Here is an 11,691-nt window from a genome sequence, read left to right as displayed (position 1 = left end):
GTAAGTTTTTGAAGTTTGAAATTTTCATATATGTGACATATGTCTGTGTATGCAGTTTTTCTGGCTGGGTAGGATGTTTTACCTCTTCCAAAAAAATGTTTAATCCCTAGCAAAATTACATTTTCAATGCACTGTTAGCAAATAATATTGATTTTAGAAGGATTCCCTTACTCTTGAGAGCATTGTCACATTGGCAGAAAAAGGCATCTGGTTTCAAAGAAAACTCTTAAACCTATTTTCCTGTTATAACAAAGAAACCTAGGCCTTTGAAACAAACTGGGCCAATCCCAATCTACTGTACTCCTTTAGCAGGGGCAGCTTACAGCATCATTGGTGTTATCAGTCTAAAAACAGTTTTTTTCAAAAGCTTAAGGCTTTCAGTGACCGTCATTGTATGTTTTTGTAGATTCTGATTTGGATTTGTACTCAAGGCTTCACATGTTAATACTGTTTTATTGAGATTCTTTAACCTTTGAAAATGTCAACAACATTTCTGTTTGTTAGGATTGTGTTTCTAATAATGTGAATCACCATTTCCTTTGTTTTTCATCTGTGAATGTGATGTATTTGTCATAGAGAACAGGGAATAAAGAAATTGTATTTTAATCACACGCTATTAGCCTCCTAGGTCTAATAACATAGTCCAGGATATCAGTTACTTAGTGAGCAAACAATTAAACTGGTTCTGTGCACTGGGTTTTTTCTCAAGTTTTTCCCGTAATTTCAACAGTTAAAAGTCTAACACATGAACAACTTTTTCGTTTTTTAAAGATGGCCTACCCAAGACTTCTCTTCTCTAATAAAGATTGTTACAGTGTTAACGAGACATTCCTATGAATTGGTGGAGCCCTCCATACCCCTGTGCTTTTTGCCACTGCCTGGCTGACTAATAACAGCTTATTTCTGGTGCCAGCCACCCCTGTCATTCGGACTGGGTATGAATTCAATTTAATATTGCCTGATAAAATTATAAGTACATTTTTTAATATTTCAGACCATGATATTCGAAATTGAGTCATTCTCATTTGATATTAGCTATGCTGGAGGTGAATGTATAATGGTCTTAATTTTAGGGTTTCTGAGAAAGGAAGACAAAATTTCATATATTCAATAAATAACTTCTCAATCTCACTAAAAGATTTGTTATTCTTTTTAATCTTTCAAAATTCTTGTCATTCATTTAAAGCTGTGTTTTATTGCCAAGCAAATTTGTGAAAAAGCCTCTCAGCCCTTGACATTCGCATGAAATGATCTTACTCTAACAGGTACCTGCTGGCCCATTGGTCTGGTAGGTTTTATTCAAAACTGATTTCAAATGTGATCTTCCTTAGCTTTTTGAACTTTTAAAACTCTGTAACCATTTGGCATCATATAATTTACTGTTGTTGCATTAAACTTCGTAAGATCACACAAACAAATCACCAAAGAATGTGACCAAAGAATGAGACTAAAAATGGGCATTTTCCATAATTCAGCTTGAACAGTATCACCAAAATCAAAGAATATCACTGTAGTATTTTACTTTATATTACTGTATATTCATTATTAAGTTCGCTTCTGCATACACACTTTATGAAAAATTGGTCAATGTAAATTTACATTAAATAAACGATTAAAAAATACAACATAACAAACACGACTTAAAGAATGTGGACAGCAGGAATTATAACTGCTAAATTTTATTTAAAGCTTTCATTCAAAGTTTAAAATGGCTGTAAAAGAAAAATGAATATCTTTAGTATCACTAACTTTCTTTGAAAAAACGTTTACTTACATCATTAGCCCAGAGATATCTGAAGCCTTACTGTTTTGCCTCAAGGTAAAAACTTTAGGCCAATCGGTGACCGAACCTTTCTAGGTAGGCCATCAATATATCACCGACAAGATCTCGTATTCATAACACAAATCAATGAGAACAAATTTCAACTATCTGTACCAACATGAGAAAAGCATTATTCAAATAATCTTTTACTTACGCGTCATGTTGATAACTCCAGACACTCCTTCCAATCCGCGCTTTAGGCAGTTTTCCACTCCAAAATAATAAAACTTTAACTCAGCGCAAATATCTTTAACATAAGGAGCCTGGTTTCAAGGGTTAGTGATGCTACGTCATAAGGCAACCTGTTCTTGAAAATAAAGGACACGTGGAACTTGTTGTTCTAAAGATACAAAGATTAATGAGCGCTCCCTCACTCACATTCAAATGTGAAACCGCTTCTTGTTTATTAAAAGGATGGTGAGGGAATGCTTATTATCAGGGTTGCCAGATGCTTGAAATGGTTGGAGGTCAGCGACCAAATATTTTACGCCTGACGGCCAAATTCGACCAGCCAAACAAAATATATAATAAGCTACATTTTGGCTTATTCTTTGGAGTAATAGTGCAATCAAAATTGACTTTGTTTGCTACGAAGCTCTCACTTGCTTTCAATTTCAATTTTCTGTTCTCTTTTTCTTTGTTTCTTACTTCGTATAGTGAAGAAGTAATTAACATTTACATTAACCTCCAGTATATAGCTATCAATTTACGTTTCAAAAAAGTTTAGGGAAAATAATTAAAAATATAAACAACTCTTCCTCTTTACCTTTTTTGATTGAGTGCTCCACTCGAAGGTGCACTCTTTTTAAAACGGTCGCAATTCGATGAGCTCTATGGACCCTTATTAGAGGATTAGTGCTACGAACCATAGAACTGAATGTTCGTACACATGGTTAGATAAGAAAGGTATGCCGAGAGAAATTTTTATTAAAGCAAACTAAAAGGCCTAAGAATACCTAGTAGACAGCTGTTTCAGTTTGGAACAAATTAGACTTCATAAATATCTTAGTTAAAGGCAAAACTGCAAAGGGAATATGAATTGTTGATAAAGATGGAGCAAAATCCCCCAATGGTATAACTACCCTGAACAAAAAAAACCAAATTCCTTTCGTATAATTTTTTCTAAAAAGTAGAAAGGGACTTTTGAAATCGGACAGTATTAATGGAACAAGTGGAAGACTCAGTCCTTAGGAGAAAGCTGCTGTCTCTCTTTGTGAACAATTGGTCGTCGCTTTTTTAAAATGTCGCAAAGGGGTACAATCATTAACAAAATGAGTACTTATCTGACAAAAAGGATAAATAAGGCCATTTAAAAATTTGTAACACAATATGACGAGGCTTGCTGCACCTCACGTCCACTGATAAACTGATGACGGTGTCAAGTGCTAGATGTTTTAAAAAGCCTTTATACACTACAATTACTTTCTCAACTATACTTATTGTCAACTGTTAGACAGCATCTGATAGCTGTTAATCTGCACTTGCTTGTCAACGAAGCTGAAAAACGTGGATTTTCAAATTTTTTCTGACTGTAGAGAAATTAGAGAAATGAAAGCAAAAAGAGATGTAGAGTCTTTGAAAGCAAATTTTCAGCTAGGGTTGGACTGCAATTTGATTACATCTACTCCCTAACTGAATATTTAATGAAATAACACTAAGGCATTAGCAAACGAATAGTCTCTTGGCATTGTTACACTTGAATGTTAATGCACAAATTTACAATAAACTCGAGTACTTACAGTAAAACCCATTTTGACAAATATCTTTATAAAGCAACATATACACGAACTGATACAGAAAACACATAAATCCACTTTAATAAACAAGCCATGAAAAAATACAAAGAAACCCATAAATGTATAGACATATGCAAAGAATCAAGTTGACGTTATCTAATCACACGGTATCCATATCAACGGTATCCATATCAACGGTATCCATATCAACGGTATCCATATCAACGGTATCCATATCAACGGTATCCATATCAACGGTATCCATATCAACCCTTCTTATATTTACAAATACAGTGATTTTTCTCTAAAACCAAAAAATCGTAATAATACAAGCCCATGGGGCCGATAACCTCTGTATAGATTGTTCCATAAATATAAAAGCACAAGAATGATTATAAAAGAAGTGATTAAATAAATTGCGAATGTAATATGTATAAGCAGGCTGCACATCATAATATATGGCAATGCCAAATTGGGATCGACATGAGAGCAACATCCTTTTCTAAATAAATTATTTTCTAAACAATTTCATAAACTCTTCTATTTCCGATGTATTAAAATAGTTATGATTCTAGCTAACTGGTTTTTTAAAAACGGTAGATATTTTGCTGGCTTTTTAGGCAGATACTGCTTCTGTTTCAAAATACTATTGTATGATGTCACTAAATGCAGTAATGCAATAATAAGAAGTTGGGTTGCTATTGTGCAGTGATGTTGAAGGTGGTCGAATAGCAAAATATAACATGATTTAAAAAGGGGCTGTTCTAAACATCTCATATTCTGACGAATACGCTGTCGATTCCAAATAAATTATCGAAATTAGCTAAAAAATTTCGAAGATGCTGAAAATTACCCTTGTCCTTACAAGAGTCACAGCCTCTACTAGAAATTTACTTCTCGCATCGTTGTGTTTGTAGCTATGCATACACTGTTAAATTGATCAATGGTACTATAACTGAAACTACCCCTACTCCCCCATGAACCAAGCAGCATGTTAAGCTAATCCTGTAGGTTGCTCTACTACTTAAACTCATGATCTGAAGGAGCTGCAGCACGTCTAAGGTCGGGAAGTGGCAAATCGAAGCCATCTTTGCCAACCAAGAAATATGTGGTAACTGTTCCTTTGCCCTACAACGGAGAAAAAAAATGAATTCGAACGACTTAAAAAATCCATTTGCTCAATTTTCTAAATAAATATAGCAACGCTAAGCAGGTCTTTATCTAATAAAGTGAAGCTTGGTTCAAAATGTGCTGTGGGCGCGGGAGCAGTGTTAGTTACTTCACCAATCCATACTATGTGAGCTTGGATTGTGATTAGAACTATGTGAGCATGGTGCATGTTCTTGATGATACCATTTTGTATAAACGGGAGGCGGCTAAAATTGGCAAATTTAGCACATTTTGGCTCTTCCTGTTAAAAAAAGAAATATTTACGTCTCAAAGTCATTATCAAATAGCTTTTTTGATGAAGCTTTGTATGCCTTGATAAGGAACAGTTAATATCCTCTATAAATTCTCTTGCGAGAAAGTTAAATTTTATCTTGTGCATTGTTCCTGGCTGGTTAGCGATGCTAATTGTAAATCGTTATCGATGTTTCTCCTTGCCACATTCTGACGAGTTGGTGAACGTCCAATTTCCTATTGAAAAAATAGCACGGCTTTTGCAATGTACGAAGAATGTGGAGGAATGGTACTTCGATATTATGAATTGGCGATGTGGACAAAACCGATGATGATGATGATTGATGATTGATGATTGATGATGATGATTGATGATGATGATGATAATGATGATGATTGATGATGATGATTGATGATTGATGATTATGATGATGATGATTATAATGATGGTGATTATGATGACGACGATGACAATGATGACGACAACGAAGATTCCAAATGTATTAAAAGTCTGAACTTTTCTAGATGCGCTTCCAGTCTGTTTCCCAGACAACTAAGAACCTTTATGTTTTATGAGAATGCCTAAAAAAACGGCGGCACAAGCTATGACGCAGCAACTTTACACAACTCATATATTGGGGCTCTGTGGGTGGGACCTAACTGGGATTTTGTTTTTTTGATATGACGAAGGACATTTTTTGCTTGATAGCATAACACGAAAAATTATTTTTATTCGGTTGCTTTATCAAAATGCGTTTCGCATATTTACAGTTTCTTGATAAACGGCGGGAGCTGCTATGACGCAGTAAGTTTACAAACCCAGATCTTTGGATTCCACTATCAACCTTTGCAGAAGGAGAAATCGATGCGTGCCTAACGATCTCTAACGACCCGCGCTGACAAAACGGTTCCAGCATAATGATCTCGCGGCAGTACAATTACTTGATTACGAAGGGGAATCTTTCGTACGTAATTGTGAGCAGCCAAACTTTTAATTTCGTAAACTTCCTAGTTGCGAGTGCAAAGATTTCTTTAATTCGGCAATTGAACCGTTTGATTAAGAAATGTAGTCACAGTTCCCCAAATGATTAATTGATCATTCTCGTAACTGTTAGTCTGACAGACTTTCAACAAATTCCCGTTGTTTCTATGTTTTTCCTACACCAAACTACCTTATCCAACGGGGTCTGAAGAATTTGGAATGAATTTTGGATAAACCCTAGAGAAAACTGGAAAGTACCTGCAAGCATTTTGCGACAATTTTGCATAGCCTGGAAACTTTCGAATAACTTTCACCGACTTTGCAAAACTTGCGAAAAACTAAACAGATTTCTGATACTTGCAATATATTCGAATTTCCCGCCCTTGCTTCAGACTCTTTAAATGTCCCGAGTTCCTTGCATGAAAGTTAATTCTTGCAGAAACTCGTGAAACGTGAAATCGCATATTCCCGCACTTTCTTTTGTATCCCACATAGCAAATTATACGTCTAATTACGTTGACGCTTGACAGGATGAAAGCACCATTCTCGATTACGAGAAGTTTCTGATCTATTCTGGCTACCGTTCAACATGCACGTGCAGAACCAATTTTAACTGCACAACGTCACGTGCAAATCTAAAGGTGATTGGTCGAATCTAAGAGGATGACCACAAAGGGGATCTCAGGCTAGCAGCCGAACCCAATTTAATAGCACGATTATAGACCTAAGTGTCGATTAGCGAACCTCAATTGCCCACTTAATCGGGAAACTCACGATTCTCCATTGTTCGTTTGGGAAAATTGGGAAAATCCTTTGATTTTGGAATTCTATGCCTGCATTGTTTCGATTGTCTCCCGCCTTTGAATTCGGCTTCTATGTTTCCATTGTTGAACTCATCAAAATGCCGATCCATTGTTACATAATTGGCAACAATTCTACATATATATATATATATATATATATGGATGCCCATCGAGCCGAGCAAAATCCCCCCTTCATGTACTCATTCTTCGTACATAAACATATAAAAATAGCACGGCTTTTGCAATGTACGAAGAATGTGGAGGAATGGTACTTCGATATTATGAATTGGCGATGTGGACAAAACTGATGATGATGATGATGATGATGATGGTGATTGATGATGATTGATGATTATGATTATGATGATGATTGATGATGATGATTATGATGACGACGATGACAATGATGACGACAACGAAGATTCCAAATGTATTGAAAGTCTGAACTTTTCTAGATGCGCTTCCAGTCTGTTTCCCAGACAACTAAGAACCTTTATGCTCTATGAGATTGCGATTCACAGATTTAAAATACCTAAAAAACGGTGGCACGAGCTATGACTTGCCAAGATTACAGAACTCATTTATTGGGGCTCTGTGAGTGGAACCTAACTGGGAATCTGTTTTTTTATTTGACGAAGGACATTTTTTGCTTGATAACATAACACGAATAATTATTCTTATTTGGTTGCTTTATTAAAATGCGTTTCGCAGATTTACACTTTCTTGATAAACAGCGGGGAATGCTATGACGCAGTAAGTTTACCAAACCCGATCTTTGAATTCCACTATCAACCTTTGCAAGAAGGAGAAATCGATGCGTGCCTAACGATCTCTAATGACCCGCGCTGACAAAACGGTTCCAGCATAATGATCTCGCGGCAGTGCAATTACTTGATTACGAAGGGGAATCTTTCGTACGTAATTGTGAGCAGCCAAACTTTTAATTTCGTAAACTTCCTAGTTGCGAGTGCAAAGATTTCTTCAACTCGGCAATTCAACTATTTGATGAAGAAATGTAGTCACAGATCCCAAGATTATTAATTGATTATTCCCGTAACTGTTGGTCTGACCTCACACGATCCAAATTTCTATTTTTTTTACGTTATTCCTGCACCAAACTATCTTATCCAACATATTGACCCTTTCTTTAAAAAAAATATGGGGTCTGAAAAAATTCGAATGAATTTTGGATCAACCCTAGAGAAAACTGGAAAGTACCTGCAAGCATTTTGCGACAATTTCGCAAAGCCTGGAAATCTTCGAATAACTTTCACCGACTTTGCAAAACTTGCGAAAAACTAAACAGATTTGAAACACTTACAATATATTTTCCACGACTCATGCATGAAAGTTAATTCTTGCAGAAACTCGTGAAATCGCATATTCCCGCACTTTCTTTTGTATCCTACATAGCAAATTATACGTCTAATTACGTTGACGCTTGACAGGATGAAAGCACCATTTTCGATTACGAGAAGTTTCTGATCTATTCTGGCTACCGTTCAACATGCACGTGCAGAACCAATTTTAACTGCACAACGTCATGAGCAAAACTAAAGGTGATTGGTCGAATCTAAGAGGATGACCACAAAGGGGATCTCAGGCTAGCAGCCGAACCCAATTTAATAGCACGATTATAGACCTAAGTGTCGATTAGCGAACCTCAATTGCCCACTTAATCGGGAAACTCACGATTCTCGATTGTTCGTTTGGGAAAATTGGGAAAATCCTTTGATTTTGGCATTCTATGCCTGCATTGTTTCGATTGTCTCCCGCCTTTGAATTCGGCTTCTATGTTTCCATTGTTGAACTCATCAAAATGCCGATCCATTGTTACACAATTGGCAACAATTCTACATATATATATATATATATATATGGATGCCCATCGAGCTGAGCAAAATCCCCCCTTCATGTACTCATTCTTCGTACATAAAAATAGCACGGCTTTTGCAATGTACGAAGAATGTGGAGGAATGGTACTTCGATATTATGAATTGGCGATGTGGACAAAACTGATGATGATGATGATTGATGATGATTGATGATGATTATGATTATGATGATGATTGATGATTATGATTATGATGATGATGATTGATGATGATGATTATGATGACGACGATGACAATGATGACGACAACGAAGATTCCAAATATATTAAAAGTCTGAACTTTTCTAGATGCGCTTCCAGTCTGTTTCCCAGACAACTAAGAACCTTTATGCTCTATGAGATTGCGATTCACAGACTTAAAATACCTAAAAAACGGTGGCACGAGCTATGACTCGCCAAGATTACAGAACTCATTTATTTGGGCTCTGTGAGTGGAACCTAACTGGGAATCTGTTTTTTTATTTGACGAAGGACATTTTTTGCTTGATAACATAACACGAATAATTATTCTTATTCGGTTGCTTTTTCAAAATGCGTTTCGCAGATTTACACTTTCTTGATAAACAGCGGGGAATGCTAAACCCAGATCTTTGAATTCCACTATCGACTCATGCATGAAAGTTAATTCTTGCAGAAACTCGTGAAATCGCATATTCCCGCACTTTCTTTTGTATCCTACATAGCAAATTGCAAATTATACGTCTAATTACGTTGACGCTTGACAGGATGAAAGCACCATTCTCAATTACGAGAAGTTTCTGATCTATTCTGGCCACCGTTCAACATGCACGTGCAGAACCAATTTTAACTGCCCAACGTCACGAGCAAAACTAAAGGTGATTGGTCGAATCTAAGAGGATGACCACAAAGGGGATCTCAGGCTAGCAGCCGAACCCAATTTAATAGCCCGATTATAGACCTAAGTGTCGATTAGCGAACCTCAATTGCCCACTTAATCGGGAAACTCACGATTCTTGATTGTTCGTTTGGGAAAATTGGGAAAATCCTTTGATTTTGCCATTCTATGCCTGCATTGTTTCGATTGTCTCACGACTTTGAATTCGGCTTCTATGTTTCCATTGTTGAACTCATCAAAATGCCGATCCATTGTTACACAATTGGCAACAATTCTACATATATATATATATATATATATGGATGCCCATCGAGCTGAGCAAAATCCCCCCTTCATGTACTCATTCTTCGTACATAAAAATGCGTCTTGGCGTTATTACCTTCATCACAACTGGCCCTCTCTTCTCAAGATGATAACCCCCAAGGTCATCAAGCACCGACTTGCATGCGGGACTAACGTGAATTCGCAACGCAAGGCCACTTGACTCCATACGTGATGCAAAGTTTACGGTGTCACCAAACAGGCAGTACCTGGGCATGGTCAAGCCGACAACACCAGCAACACAGCTCCCTAACAGAAACAAATACAATTTGCTTAACTTGAAGTCTTTAGGATAAAATTGTTTGGAGGAATGTTGCCAAACTGGTCAGGGCCTAAAGGCTGGGGCATAAATCGTAGCAGTACAGTAATATCATCCTGTTGACAGTGGGTGAGTCTAATAAGGAATAAACCTTGTGCATTAAAATAGCAACAAATTTTTCTAAAGGCCACGTCACCAATCACACCAAAGCTGCTCAACAACTTGCTAAGGATAAAATTATAATTATATAAAAACCAAATGCAAGATGTCCGAAATCACGAAAATTAGAAATGGGCGAGAATATTGGACTAATGCTTGTGTCAGCAGAAGTATGTTCATAATTAAGGTGGAACACTGAAGCCTTTTGAGATACAATCTTAAAGCTCAGCTGGGATTTCACCGTGCTGAAAATATCGCTGCGTCCCCGTGTGTTCTTTGCGATATAAAATCTCGGACTGAACATTGCTTGGGTCCAATGCAAATAGCATAATTGACAAAATTTTATGTCCTTTTTGCATCTCAATGATATAATTCATACCTGTGTGGATGCCGATACGAAGTTGCAGCTGATAGTCACGTTTATGACGGACTTTGAATGATCGGATTGAATGCAGTAAATGAAGTGCCATTGTAGCAATTTCACCGGCATTCTTCTTTCCGTTTCTTTTCGGCAGACCAGATACCACCATATAAGCGTCTCCAATTGTCTCTACCTATAAAAAAGCGTGCTTTCATTAAAAAAGTGACTTTCAAAAATTTACATCATCAATGTTACGATTTAAAGGCAGAAATTGGTACGAAATAAAAAAATGAAAGAAAGTATTTCTATAGATTGGATTCTACCATAATAGCCATTAAAGGCCAACGCTTTGAAGGAAGGGAAATTCTATAGATAGAAGTTCTTCGAAGTGGCATTAGACTGTTCACGTTCATAAAGGTATTTAGTGGGATAACTATAACCCTTATCTGTGTAACCTATCTTTAATAACGTTCAAAATTTTGTTTTTAATTATCCACTCATAATAAGAAAGCATTTTATCGATATTTTTAATGATAGGATTTGAAAATTTTCCTTTTTTAGTTTGAACTATCAATCTAACTATCGAACTTTACAGCGGTGTGACAGAGAATACCACGTGCTTGTATTAAATACTCTGGGTACCAGAGCCGAAAAAATTAACGGCAGCAGAAAATTGGTATTCTTTTGAATTTGCTTACTCGTGTAATCCTTATCATTGCATTCCCATATTTCTATCATGAAGAGAAAAAAACATTAACGCATTCGGGTGAAGGGAGCTTGAGCCCCAGACCAATACTGACCTTATACACGTCAAAATTTTGGATGATCTTATCGAATTCACTGTAAAGGTCATTCAATAACTGTACAACTTGCATCGGGCTGCTTTCAGCTGCCAATGCGGTAAAACCAACGATGTCACTAAAGAAAATGGTCACTTGGGTGAAATGCTCTGCAAGGACTGGCTTTCCCACTTTCAAATCTTCAGCTACAGAACTAGAGAAGGATGATACCAACAGTGTACCTGAGTACTGCTTAAACATCCAATAGACAACGTTTCTGTTGCTTAATGAATAATTAGAAACATAACATGAAAAAGC

General features: G+C 36.6%; 1 protein-coding gene across 6 annotated transcripts in view; it reads right to left on the bottom strand.

Moving 5' to 3' along the window:
* Nucleotides 1-11,691, bottom strand: part of LOC135687477 (atrial natriuretic peptide receptor 1-like) — a 60,855-nt gene that overhangs the window by 9,254 nt on the left and 39,910 nt on the right. For all 6 annotated transcript variants that reach the window (XM_089114411.1, XM_065204044.2, XM_089114410.1 and 3 more), the window contains 4 exons: nucleotides 11,395-11,587; nucleotides 10,613-10,787; nucleotides 9,874-10,064; nucleotides 1,977-4,686 (listed from right to left, as the gene is read on the bottom strand). In XM_089114411.1, coding sequence (XP_088970537.1) covers nucleotides 4,579-4,686; nucleotides 9,874-10,064; nucleotides 10,613-10,787; nucleotides 11,395-11,587 — 667 coding nt within the window. In that variant the 3' untranslated portion in view covers nucleotides 1,977-4,578. The remainder of the gene's footprint in view (nucleotides 1-1,976; nucleotides 4,687-9,873; nucleotides 10,065-10,612; nucleotides 10,788-11,394; nucleotides 11,588-11,691) is intronic.

Source organism: Rhopilema esculentum, chromosome 20 (genome assembly GCF_057945365.1).
Source record: "Rhopilema esculentum isolate cy_ngs chromosome 20, ASM5794536v1, whole genome shotgun sequence".
Lineage (NCBI taxonomy): Eukaryota > Metazoa > Cnidaria > Scyphozoa > Rhizostomeae > Rhizostomatidae > Rhopilema > Rhopilema esculentum.
This window is presented reverse-complemented; position numbering and strand designations above follow the sequence as displayed.